The 11,797-nt window shown below is 43.5% G+C and overlaps 4 protein-coding genes across 7 annotated transcripts; 3 read left to right on the forward strand and 1 right to left on the reverse strand.

Annotated features, from left to right (window-relative positions):
• Positions 1 to 149: 149 nt before the first annotated feature.
• LOC26535894 (peroxiredoxin-6) lies at positions 150 to 1,204 on the forward strand. Its single transcript, XM_039371757.2, has 4 exons — positions 150 to 350; positions 412 to 786; positions 857 to 932; positions 992 to 1,204. The coding sequence occupies exons 1-4, from the start codon at positions 268 to 270 to the stop codon at positions 1,118 to 1,120; spliced, it is 663 nt and encodes a 220-aa protein (XP_039227691.1). The 5' UTR covers positions 150 to 267; the 3' UTR covers positions 1,121 to 1,204.
• Positions 1,205 to 2,793: 1,589 nt separating this feature from the next.
• Positions 2,794 to 3,682, reverse strand: LOC6528913 (peroxiredoxin-6). The gene is made up of 4 exons (XM_039371357.1): positions 3,580 to 3,682; positions 3,321 to 3,518; positions 3,175 to 3,250; positions 2,794 to 3,115 (listed from the first exon to the last, which is right to left on the reverse strand). The coding sequence occupies exons 1-4, from the start codon at positions 3,660 to 3,662 to the stop codon at positions 2,987 to 2,989; spliced, it is 486 nt and encodes a 161-aa protein (XP_039227291.1). The 5' UTR covers positions 3,663 to 3,682; the 3' UTR covers positions 2,794 to 2,986.
• Positions 3,683 to 4,907: 1,225 nt separating this feature from the next.
• LOC6528914 (ran-binding proteins 9/10 homolog) lies at positions 4,908 to 10,608 on the forward strand. Of its 4 annotated transcripts, none has more exons than XM_039371352.2 (12): positions 4,908 to 5,008; positions 5,759 to 7,133; positions 8,184 to 8,348; positions 8,416 to 8,609; positions 8,675 to 8,856; positions 8,930 to 9,042; positions 9,104 to 9,255; positions 9,313 to 9,515; positions 9,579 to 9,742; positions 9,804 to 9,937; positions 10,135 to 10,246; positions 10,310 to 10,608. In XM_039371352.2, exons 2-12 carry the CDS (start codon positions 5,810 to 5,812, stop codon positions 10,444 to 10,446), a joined length of 2,880 nt encoding a protein of 959 aa, XP_039227286.1. In that variant the 5' UTR covers positions 4,908 to 5,008; positions 5,759 to 5,809; the 3' UTR covers positions 10,447 to 10,608. The 4 variants fall into 4 exon arrangements, with proteins under 4 accessions (XP_039227286.1, XP_039227285.1, XP_002089946.3 ...); XM_039371351.2 differs by having other exon boundaries at positions 4,909 to 5,008; positions 9,798 to 9,937; XM_002089910.4 differs by having other exon boundaries at positions 4,909 to 5,008; positions 8,419 to 8,609; positions 9,798 to 9,937.
• Positions 10,471 to 11,608, forward strand: LOC120320789. Its single transcript, XM_039371359.2, has one exon. The coding sequence runs from the start codon at positions 10,471 to 10,473 to the stop codon at positions 10,942 to 10,944; it is 474 nt and encodes a 157-aa protein (XP_039227293.1). The 3' UTR covers positions 10,945 to 11,608.
• The last annotated feature ends 189 nt before the right edge of the window (positions 11,609 to 11,797 follow it).

An 11,797-nucleotide genomic window follows, 5' to 3' on the forward strand; every position in this document is an offset into this window, starting at 1 on the left:
CAATGTCCCTCAATCTTCTATGAATTGTTTGTTAGTCTACACACAGCACCACGTACTGTACATATGTATATGATACGATAAGGCAACACCTATCCCTATCTCTATCGCACCCGCGAATCGAGTCGATCCAGCGGCGTATAAAAGACGGCGAGCTCTCCCAGTCAGTATTCAGTAAGCAACAAGTGTGCGAGCCAATAACAGCTACCAGCTATTCAACGAGCAACTAAAAAGGTTTTTTCCAAGTCAAAGTAATAATCAAACAGCAAGATGCGTTTGGGACAGACCGTACCTAACTTCCAGGCCGACACAACCAAGGGGCCCATCCAATTCCACGAGTGGCAGGGCAACTCGTAAGTGCCATTAAACCCTTTTCTCTAATCAAGTCTCACTAATCGTCTCTCTGATCGCCAGTTGGGTGGTGCTCTTCTCCCACCCCGCCGACTTCACACCCGTCTGCACCACTGAGCTGGGCAGGATTGCGGTGCACCAGCCGGAGTTCGCCAAGCGGAACACCAAGTGCCTAGCGCATTCCGTTGACGCACTAAACTCGCACGTGGACTGGGTGAACGACATCAAGAGCTACTGCCTAGATATTCCCGGGGACTTTCCCTACCCGATCATTGCCGACCCCACTCGCGACCTGGCCGTCAGCCTGGGCATGCTCGACGAGGAGCAAAAGAAGGATCCTGAGGTGGGCAAGACCATCCGGGCCTTGTTCATCATCAGTCCGGACCATAAGGTGCGCCTCTCCATGTTCTACCCCATGTCCACTGGTCGCAACGTCGAGTGAGTACCTATTACGGGCTACAACTATTGATAATCTATAATCTAAACTGACGATCCTGTGTTCTTATAGCGAGATCCTGAGGACCATCGACTCTCTGCAGTTGACTGATCGCCTCAAGGTCGTGGCCACTCCTGCCAACTGGACCGTGAGTATTTCTACCTACTTCCTGCAAGCTGTTTCGTACTAACTATGATTTGTTAATAGCCTGGCACTAAGGTAATGATCCTGCCCACCGTCACTGATGAGGAGGCCCATAAACTTTTCCCAAAGGGATTTGACAAGGTTTCCATGCAATCTGGAGTAAACTACGTCCGAACAACTGAGAACTATTAAAGACCTGTACGTATTTTTCTTCCCGTTGTGCCATAGAAAGTTAATTACAGCGAAATAAAAATCTGTATTCAATCTATTAAAGTAGTAGTCATGTTATCTATCATTATTATTGAACAAGAAAGAACGCTATAGTCGAGTTCCTCGACTATCATACACATCTAGTGTGAGCGGAAGTCCACTTTTTTTTTGACATCGATAGAAATTGAAAGCAAAAAACAAGAGAGAACGCTATAGTCGAGTTCCCCGACTATCTGATACCCGTTACTCAGCTAGTGGAAGGGAAAAGGAGAGTCTTAAACACAGTTTTTGGCGGTTTGTAGGCGTTATAGTGGGCGTGGCAGAAAGTTTTTTGGCAGATCGATAGAAAATTACAAGACTAATACAAAAATGAAAAAATATTAAATTATTTTTCAAAAGTTTTTCAAAAATTTCAAAACATTTTTCAAAAGTGTGGGCGTGGCAGTTTTGGGCGGTTTGTGGGCGTTAGAGTGGGCGTGGCAACATGAATCGACAAACTTGCGCTGCTTCTATGTCCCTAAGGTCTGTATGCTTATTCTCAACTTTCTAGCTTTTGTAGTGCCTGAGATCTCGACGTTCATACGGACGGACAGACGGACGGACAGACGGACATGGCCAGATCGACTCGGCTATTGATCCTGATCAAGAATATATATACTTTATATGGTCGGAAACGCTTCCTTCTGCCTGTTACATACTTTTCAACGAATCTAGTATACCCTTTTACTCTACGAGTAACGGGTATAATAATAAAACAAGAGAGAACGCTATAGTCGAGTTCCCCGACTATCTGATACCCGTTACTCAGCTAGTGTAAGTTCGAAGGACAGTTTTTGGCGGTTTGTGGGCGTTAGAGTGGGCGTGGCAAAAAGTTTTTTTGCAAATCGATAGAAATTTACAAGACCAATACAAAAAAGAAAAAATATTAAATTATTTTTCAAAAGTGTGGGCGTGGCAGTTTTGGGCGGTTTGAGGGCGTTAGAGTGGGCGTGGTAGCATGATTTGACAAACTTGCGCTGCGTCTATGTCCTTGGAGTCTGCATTCCTAATCTCAACTTTCTAGCTTTTGTAGTTCCTGAGATCTCGACGTTCATACGGACGGACAGACGGACATGGCCAAATCGACTCGGCTATTGATCCTGATCAAGAATATATATACTTTATATGGTCGGAAACGCTTCCTTCTGCCTGTTACATATTTTTCAACGAATCTAGTATACCCTTTTACTCTACGAGTAACGGGTATAATAAAAAGAAATTATACAAAAAAAATTCAAAATTGTTTGCTTGTCAATTTTGGTCCTTAGAGTGGGCGTGGTCTAAAATTATTTTTGCCATATCGAAAGAAATTGGCAAAAAGAATAATAAAATACGTTACAAAAGGCGTGGCAAAAAATTTGGCGTACCGATAAAAAAGATAATTAAAAAATTTCAAAACATATTTTAAAACTTTCTAGCTTTTATAGTTCCTGAGATCTCGACATATAAAAAGACGGAGGGACATGGCCAGATCGATTAAGCTATTGATCCTGATCAAGAATATATATGGTCGGAAATGATTTCTTCTACCTGTTACATTCTTTTCAACGAAAATAGTATACCCTTATACTCCTTTACCCTTATACGAGTAGCGGGTATGACAACTTTGAAATTTGTACATGCGCGTATTTATGTAACATTTTAATAAAACTTTGATTATGTACCTAGAGTAGCAAAGCAAATGCACTGTAAATATGAAAATTGTTTTAAAATATAAAATACAAAGCGATTTCTGTGAATTGTACACTAAAATCTGGTACTTTATAACAAGTAAATGGTATATAACGAAGTTGATTACATAAATAAAATCTAATAATTATCTGTGGTACGGACATAGTTTACTCCAGACGGCATGGAAACCTTGTCAAATCCCTTGGGGAAGAGTTTATAGGCCTCCTCATCGGTGACGGTGGGCAGGATCATTACCTTAGTGCCAGGCTATTAACAAATCATAGTTAGTACGAAACAGCTTGCAGGAAGTAGGTAGAAATACTCACGGTCCAGTTGGCAGGAGTGGCCACGACCTTGAGGCGATCAGTCAACTGCAGAGAGTCGATGGTCCTCAGGATCTCGCTATAAGAACACAGGATCGTCAGTTTAGATTATAGATTATCAATAGTTGTAGCCCGTAATAGGTACTCACTCGACGTTGCGACCAGTGGACATGGGGTAGAACATGGAGAGGCGCACCTTATGGTCCGGACTGATGATGAACAAGGCCCGGATGGTCTTGCCCACCTCAGGATCCTTCTTTTGCTCCGGCTGGTACACCGCAATCCTGCCAAGCTCAGTGGTGCAGACGGGTGTGAAGTCGGCGGGGTGGGAGAAGAGCACCACCCAACTGGCGATCAGAGAGACGATTAGTGAGACTTGATTAGAGAAAAGGGTTTAATGGCACTTACGAGTTGCCCTGCCACTCGTGGAATTTGATGGGCCCCTTGATTGTGTCGGCCTGGAAGTTAGGTACGGTCTGTCCCAAACGCATCTTGCTGTGTGATTGTTACTTTGACTTGGAAAAAACCTTTTTAGTTGCTCGTTGCTTAGCTGGTAGCTGTTATTGGCTCGCACACTTGTTGCTTACTGAATACTGACTGGGATAGCTCGCCGAGGGGATTGTTTTATATATGGCAGCCTTGTGTTTTAAGGAGAACTTGCTCCTAGGAGACATGAGCCACGACATTTTCGCAGCTTTTGACAGCATAGAATGCTTCACCAATGTAGCATGCCGGTCAAAGTTTAGTTTCCTGTCCAGAATAACCCCAAGATATTTAGAATGAGTCTTATGCTAAGTCACGGAACCGAGAAGCGTTATATTACCGCAGCTTCCCGGTCTTGTCGAAGACGTGACATTTGCACATTTGCTACTGTTTATTTCTATGTTCCAATCCTGCGCCCATTTTTCAAAGGAACAAGCATACAGGAAGTCGTCTGTTGCAATGACCAAAGATGGTTTTCTAACTATAACTGGGATAATCTTTTTTTTAAACTGGCGCACTTACCAGCACCGACTTTCAATAGGGTGTCGCAAGTTTTTTGCAATTTTTTTTAATGGATTAAAAAATGGACTGAAATGGATTAATGGACTGAAAATTATTAATTGCGTACTTGTTTCTTACAGTTTTGCTAGGTAATTAGTTGTTTTTCAAGTAGATATTTTTAGAGGTGTATGACATGATGCGTAACGCCTTACGATTTTTTGTGCTGACTGCGATGTATAGCCGTTGTACATCTTTTTATTCTAATGTCATTGCTTTTATATAAATCTATATACATCTTTTTATTTAAATCTATAAACGCTTAAGAACTAAAACGGTTAGGAAGATCAGTGGGGTGGGTCCTCTTACGGTTCTAATGACTTGTAGGTCTGCGGTAAAGTATTCTTTGAATTTGGTTAATATGAATATTACCATTCTATTAGTACCTTTTCTACTGCTCGGCATAAGATTTTTTTTATTTAAAACAAATATTTAAAAGGTATAAAATAAACTATAAAACAAACAATCGCAGCTCTAACAATAATTCAAAAATAACCGCAAAAAGTGTTGGAAAGATTTCAACGGACTAAGTAATATTCAAAAACTGCATACTTAATAATAATAAAAATAATAATAATTTTTACTTTTAATGGCTTTTTGGTAAGTGTGGTATTGCTTATCAGATTTTGCATTTCAGCGCCAAGAGGGACTTAATCGATAAGAATTATCGATAGCTGCCAAGCACACTCTGATGTTAATCAATCGATAGCGTCGAATAAACATCGCCTTTTGTTCCAGCTCTATAGCATAAAGTCAAAACTTTGTAGATTTAACCACTCATAGCAATCGCTCGAAGGTAAATATAAGCAAATATCAACCGTAGAACCGTTCAACAGCATCGAATGACAGCCAAATTGAATTCATCAGCTTATTAAAACTACAGCAAAGATCATTTGCCCCTGTTAAAAAAGAAATGATAATTTTCTTCTCTGTGCGTGTGGGGGCTGCGAGTGTGTGTGCGTGCTGCATGCATATATGCGTGTGTGCGAGAGGGAGAGAGTGCTGCCAGTGTGAGTGCTGTTGCTTGTGTGTGTGTGCACCGTGACTCGTTGGTTAGAAGGGAAAACAAAGAAAACTTCAGAAAAGTACGACGTAAAAAGAAACTTACAAATGTAGAATAATCAAAACTAACTTGCTAGCAATATTTAAAAGTGCAAAAAGCATTGGCTAATTTCGTTTGGCTATTGATTTTTTGCATTTTCGTGCATGCAATTTTGTAGCTGTAGTTGTTGCTGTTGTATTTTTTGTGCTGCAGCTGCGCGTCGCAACTGTAATCTGCTGTTGCTGTTGTTGTTTATATTTGGGGTCAGTTAACAAAAGAGAGTGCACGAGTGAGTGAGAGAGTGCGAATGAGGTGAACGGTGTAACGGACAAAGGACATTGCATTTTAGATGTTGTTTGTGTTTGCTAGTGTCCTCGCTTTCCTACCCCTTCGCCACTTCTCACGTATACACACACGGCATCTGCATATGCACTTCATCGGCTGTCTCTCCCTTGGTCGTTGCTGGCTCACTCTCTAATTCCTCGCTGAACGTCTCTCTCTCAGCCTCCTTTTGCAACCACAACAAGATAAAAACAACGACAACCAAACCATAACATGGAGAACGTCGAAGAGGCCCCGCCACTCTCTTCGGAGAGCAACAGCAATAGCAACAACAGCAGCGCCAGCAGCAGCTCTCACCAGCTCTCTCAATCGGGCGCCATGGGTGCCGAAATAGCCCCCTCTTCGTCTCGGTCACACTCTCATTCGCCCACACCTTCGCCCCCCGCCCCCGCGCCATCTCACGACCAACCCCATCCCGATCACTCGAGTCCCCCATTGAATGCATCTGAAACGGAGGCTCGCGAGAACTCACCACATGATCACTCACCCACTCCTACTTTCCACCAGACTGCACCGCCACCCACGACCTCATCGACGGCACTGCAGCGGGAAGAGCGGGAGCAGCAGCAAGAGACGCCACCATTGGATCAGGATCAGCAAGAGAGTCCGCCCTCGCAGGACCAAGAGCTGCACACATTGCAGCATCAGCAGGATCAAGGATATCCGGCAGTGCAGCAGGATCAACAAGCGGAGCTAAACCAGGAGCTGCATCACATAGAGGGTTTTATCCGGCACCGAGAGTTGCAGAATCAGGAAGAGCATCCGCTACAAGCATCGCTGGAAAACCGAGAGCCATCAGGACAAGAAGATACTAACCCGGAACGCCCGCATGAACCACAAGTTCGAGATCCCGAACTCGAACCAGAATCCGAGCCACCGCCACCGCTGCTTCTCGAAGATCTGGACGATCAGGACTCCGGATCGCAGGATCTTAACGAGCAGGAGCCGCCACTGATTATAGACGCTAACGCCATAGCCGAAACCATAGACGCCAACGCCGTGGAGCGCATCGACGACTACGAAGACGACGACGAGGAGGTGGATGAAGAGGAGGAGGTGGTAGAGGACCGGGTCGACAGAGCCGGCGAAGGTGCTTCCGTTTCCGGTGCCCAGCGGCTGCACTCCGTGGCCGTTTTGCCGCGCTACTCCTCAGCCCCACGCGCCCCACGGAGCAGCAACAATAACAACAACAATATTAGTAACCACAATAACAATAATAACACTAACAACGGCAGCCTTTCGCGACGTACTCGCCACTTCTACAGTAACAACGGCAGTCACTTCAGCAACGACATGTTCCCCAGCCACGCCCCCCGCAGCAGCACCCAGACATCATCACCCCGGGTCGGCGGTCGTCGTCATCACTCCACCCCCGCCGCCAGCTCCAATTCGCCACAGCACCAGGGCGTGGATCCCCTAAGGCTGCTCTATCCCAATGTCAACGAGAGCGAGACTCCGCTGCCCAGGTGCTGGAGTCCCCATGACAAGTGCTTATCCATCGGATTGTCGCAGAACAACCTGAGAGTCACCTACAAGGGTGAGTAGAATGCAAGGTTTGAACTTCTCTGCAGTTATTCAAATTCATACCAGTCTTATCTTATCAATCGGTTTCACTTTACAATATTACCATATATATTATATATTTACAATATTACCATAATATTTGAAAAAGGTATCTGAATGGAATATGGAACAAATTCGTTACGCTGTAGCTCGTTTAACTGTAGAGTTTGCGGAGCTCGTTTTTATTAGATAGATTTAACCGTGTCCATATGAACATTTCCTAAATGTTTTTAATCTGAACCTTTTAAGGCAGTATACAATATTTAACCCCTTTATTCAATTTCTTTGATTGATCAAATAAATTAAGATATATGTTTATTATTACCTTTTTACTTGCATATATAATAATTGCAAATAGTTACTGATATTTTCTGTAACCATTGAAAACTGCCGATTTATTTGAAACGCCATCCCAAATTTTATATTTATCTTGAAGGATGTAACTCAAATCACTAGAAAAAAGAAGAGTTTTAGTGCATCTGCAGTTTTCACGCTCTTTCGCACAATCTCACTCTGGCACACTCACACATGCACAGACAGGTTCTCTCAGCTGTGCGCTGGTGGTTTTTGTTTTTCGTTACTCACTTCTCCCACGCTCATTCGCGTGGCTGTTAAGCCGCTAACAGCAACAGCTGGCTTACCAGTGCAATATAAAACATGTAAAATGCGTGTAAAATGTATGGATTTATTGTGTAGATGGTGCAAAGATGTAGGGTTATTAGGATTTTAATAGGTAAAAATTGTATCCTAATGACTCCAAATCATTCGATATTATTATTTCGACATACAGTATAAAACCCCTTATTTATTGTGTGTTGTAAATAATTTAGTAGGCCAAAAAACATTTTTTGTCCAGAAAATCTACTCAATTTTGTTATATTATAATAACTACATAAATAAAATAAAGTACTAAATTCGAGAGTAGAAAATCCATCCCAAATAGATATAAAAATAATATCTTACTGCAATGCTGTAGCATATAAAAAAATGGTCTGGCAAATACTAAAACCTCATGACTTTTTAGGTGTGGGCAAGCAGCACAGTGATGCCGCCTCAGTGCGCACTGCCTATCCGATCCCGTCCTCCTGTGGACTGTACTACTTCGAGGTGCGGATAATCTCTAAAGGACGCAACGGCTACATGGGCATTGGCCTAACTGCCCAGCAGTTCCGTATGAACCGCCTGCCAGGTTTGTGTTGCGTTGTGCTGCTAGGCGAGATGTCCCCATGATTCCTAATAACCACACTCCCCTCAAGTAGGTTGGGACAAACAGTCGTACGGGTACCACGGCGACGATGGCAACTCGTTTAGCTCCTCGGGAAATGGCCAAACCTACGGCCCCACTTTCACCACCGGCGATGTGATTGGATGCTGCGTCAACTTTGTGAACAACACGTGCTTTTACACAAAGAACGGAGTGGATCTGGGCATCGCGTTTAGGGATTTACCGGTGATTATTTAATGGAATTTACATAATGTATCGTTTTCTATCTTTATTCATATTTAATTTCCCAGACTAAGCTTTATCCCACTGTGGGCCTACAGACACCTGGAGAGGAAGTGGATGCCAACTTTGGTCAGGAACCATTTAAGTTCGACAAGATCGTCGACATGATGAAGGAGATGCGCTCCAATGTGCTGCGCAAAATCGACAGATATCCACATCTACTGGAGACCCCAGAAAACCTGATGAATCGGTGCGTTTCCGTAAAATATGATAAATGGACAAGACTAAGTGCCAACTAACACAATTTCTTCCAAATTGCATAGCCTGGTTTCCACCTATCTGGTGCATAATGCGTTCAGCAAGACCGCCGAGGCCTTCAATGGCTATACAAATCAGACTTTCAACGAGGACTTGGCATCGATCAAGACACGTCAAAGTTCGTATATTAGCCATTAGAAAAGACAACGCAATTACTAACTTTAAATCCACTCATTCAGGGATCATTAAGCTTATACTGACAGGCAAAATGAGCCAGGCCATTGAGCACACAATTCGCTCTTTCCCCGGACTTCTGGAAAATAATAAAAACCTCTGGTTTGCATTGAAGTGCCGCCAGTTTATTGAAATGATCAATGGAGCAGACATTGAGGTGGGTTTTTAAACACTACATGTGGAAAATAAATAGAACCGATGGATTGTCTTACAGAACGTGAACAACAAAGTCACCGCCACCACACAGACCATGCCCACAAACCAGACGTCTGTGATACAGTCCACAAAGACGTTCAAGCACAGCAAGAGCGGCAATGGAAATGGCAACGGCAACATCAATCAGACTCAACAACAGAACAACACTGCGATTCCAGCTGTGATAAAGCCACAAGGCGGCGATAGGCCAGAAATAAAAAAGTAAGCCAAATTAAGGAGTATGTGATAAATATTCGGATTGTTAACCATAACATATTATTTTAGCATGTTGGTTGACGACAACTCCAACAAGTGTGTGGAGCACGACAGCAACAGCATGGACGTAGAAATGGAGCCCTGCCAGAGTCACTCCAACGGCGGGGACTCCAGCTCCAATGGCAATGCCAGAGCTGTGCGCAACTCTTTAGATGCCATCGACGAGGAAATGGGTAGGTATTTATTGGTGGCGTTTCCGGGAAGATCCGTAATCCCCAGCACTTGTAGATGTAGATGTTTCCCCCTCTTCGCGTAACTGTGGTCGTGTGATCGAGAAGATCCTTGAGTTCGGCAAGGAACTGTCCAGCATGGGTCAGCAGCTGGAGAAGGAAAACCTTATGACTGAAGAAGAGCGTCAAATGTTGGAGGTAAACTATTAATATTGATATCCTACCAAATCTGGTATTTTACAGGTTGAGGTGTGCCTCAAATAACAAAATTTGTATTTGGAAAATTACTTCAATATAAAATTTTTAGGAAATTGTTATTTATTGTTAGGATCTTTGAATGTTCTTTTATCTGAGTTATCCCTAATTGAGCGATAACCAATCTATAATTTTTACAGGATGCATTTAGTCTGATTGCGTACTCAAATCCTTGGTCCAGTCCGCTGGGCTGGCTGTTGTGTCCTTCGAGACGTGAGAGTGTTTCCACCACGCTCAACTCGGCCATATTGGGTACGTCCTTTCTAAACCTGTCTTTCCTTCGCGAAACGAAGTTACTAATTCCCGATTATGCAGAATCCCTGAATTTCGAGCGTCGTCCACCGCTGGAATATCTGGTGGCTCACGCATCGGAGCTTATCAAGGTGATCGGACAGCACTCGCTGGGCGAGGACGCTTTCGTAACTATCGACGATGTGTTCCCGCAAAATTGACCCAGTTCGCCGACGCTGCTGAAGATGTTCGAGACCACGCTGACCCTGCCGCGAACCAGTGTGCTTACGGAACCGTTGGGCAGCGCCGGAACCGGATCTGGGCCCTCTACATCAACGGCTGCCGTGGCAGTTCAGACCAGCAAACGACGCCGAAGGCGACGGAACAAACGACGCCGCAAATCCTCCCTTTCCAGCAATACCGATGCCCCTTCGGCCCGGACCTACGATCCCGTAATGACGGGCAGTACGCTCCGGTCGGCAGCTGTAGCATCGGTGGGCGGTAGCGCGGGCACGGGGCCAGTGCGTCGGGGTCGTCGAAGGAGCGGGGTCAGCTCATCTTCATCGGCGGCAGCGACTGCGGCAGCAGCAGCGGAGGAGGAGGCGGAAGAAGCGGAAGCGGAGGCGGCTCGCCAGGAGGAGGCAGCGGAAATCTTGAGCGGAAACAGCAGCCCATCGATGTTCGTTGATCCGCAGGACTTCTTTGAGACCCTGGACTAAATTTAGATTATTTACATTTTGCAGTAGGTTAAATTTTGTTGTTACTTCCGTTCTCTTTTTTTTCATGCATCCTTGGCTTCAGTGCGCCTTTTTAAACGCCGTTTATTTAATTGTTCGATTATGCTAAAGGTGAGATGCGTTTTGCGGCCTTTGATTTAGCGTGATTTTTTAATAACTTTTAACATACATTTTATATAGCCTCTATAAGCATACCGTGTGTAATATTATGATGTATAATTAAATTTGCAAACTGTGCTGCGACACGACCCTTGAAAAAATTTTCACTCTTTGTTTTTTCGCTTTCACCACCCGAAACACAACACTCACACACCAAAATATAATCTAGAATTGATAGTAAAGGGACTAGCCTGAAACAAAAACTGTTCAATCATTTCCTTAGCAAGTTAATAGAGAACCGAACCCATAGTTAATTGGTAAACATCCGCGTTCTAATTCTCCATGTTTTCAGCGATTCATCCCTTGTATTGTGGCAAGACTAAGCAAAAACAATTGAACATTTTAAGTGTAATGTTTCGCAATAGTGATTAAGCATATTAAAATGTAATCTATATATACAAAATTGGTCATACACACATTCGACAGGCATGAATAGAGTTTAACTGGATAATCGTTTAAATATATTGTATGGATGTGTATTTCAGTACTCAAGAACTGTGTTTTAAAGGGAAGAAGTGTCTTGGCCTAATTCATTTTAAATACTATAGAATATGTATATGCAATTCTGGCAATGCGTTCAGTAAATGTATTCATTTAAATTTCTTCTTACCAATTATGCCATAATTTTTTGATTACTCTGAAGTTTTCAACAAATATTAATAAAAATTAAACCATA

The sequence above is a fragment of the Drosophila yakuba genome, chromosome 2L (assembly GCF_016746365.2).
Source record: "Drosophila yakuba strain Tai18E2 chromosome 2L, Prin_Dyak_Tai18E2_2.1, whole genome shotgun sequence".
Taxonomy (NCBI): Eukaryota; Metazoa; Arthropoda; class Insecta; order Diptera; family Drosophilidae; genus Drosophila; species Drosophila yakuba.

Excerpts from the sequence above, each read along its gene's own strand:
- LOC6528914 (XM_039371351.2), top strand. The coding sequence starts at position 5,810 with ATGGAGAACGTCGAAGAGGCCCCGCCACTCTCTTCGGAGAGCAACAGC. Across the intron at positions 8,349-8,415 it reads CCGTATGAACCGCCTGCCAG|TAGGTTGGGACAAACAGTCG; the intron begins GTTTGTGTTGCG and ends ACTCCCCTCAAG. Across the intron at positions 9,043-9,103 it reads ATCGATCAAGACACGTCAAA|GGATCATTAAGCTTATACTG; the intron begins GTTCGTATATTA and ends CCACTCATTCAG.
- LOC6528913 (XM_039371357.1), bottom strand. The coding sequence starts at position 3,662 with ATGCGTTTGGGACAGACCGTACCTAACTTCCAGGCCGACACAATCAAG. Across the intron at positions 3,519-3,579 it reads CACGAGTGGCAGGGCAACTC|TTGGGTGGTGCTCTTCTCCC; the intron begins GTAAGTGCCATT and ends TCTGATCGCCAG. Across the intron at positions 3,251-3,320 it reads TCCACTGGTCGCAACGTCGA|CGAGATCCTGAGGACCATCG; the intron begins GTGAGTACCTAT and ends GTGTTCTTATAG.
- LOC120320789 (XM_039371359.2), top strand. The coding sequence starts at position 10,471 with ATGTTCGAGACCACGCTGACCCTGCCGCGAACCAGTGTGCTTACGGAA.
- LOC26535894 (XM_039371757.2), top strand. The coding sequence starts at position 268 with ATGCGTTTGGGACAGACCGTACCTAACTTCCAGGCCGACACAACCAAG. Across the intron at positions 351-411 it reads CACGAGTGGCAGGGCAACTC|TTGGGTGGTGCTCTTCTCCC; the intron begins GTAAGTGCCATT and ends TCTGATCGCCAG. Across the intron at positions 787-856 it reads TCCACTGGTCGCAACGTCGA|CGAGATCCTGAGGACCATCG; the intron begins GTGAGTACCTAT and ends GTGTTCTTATAG.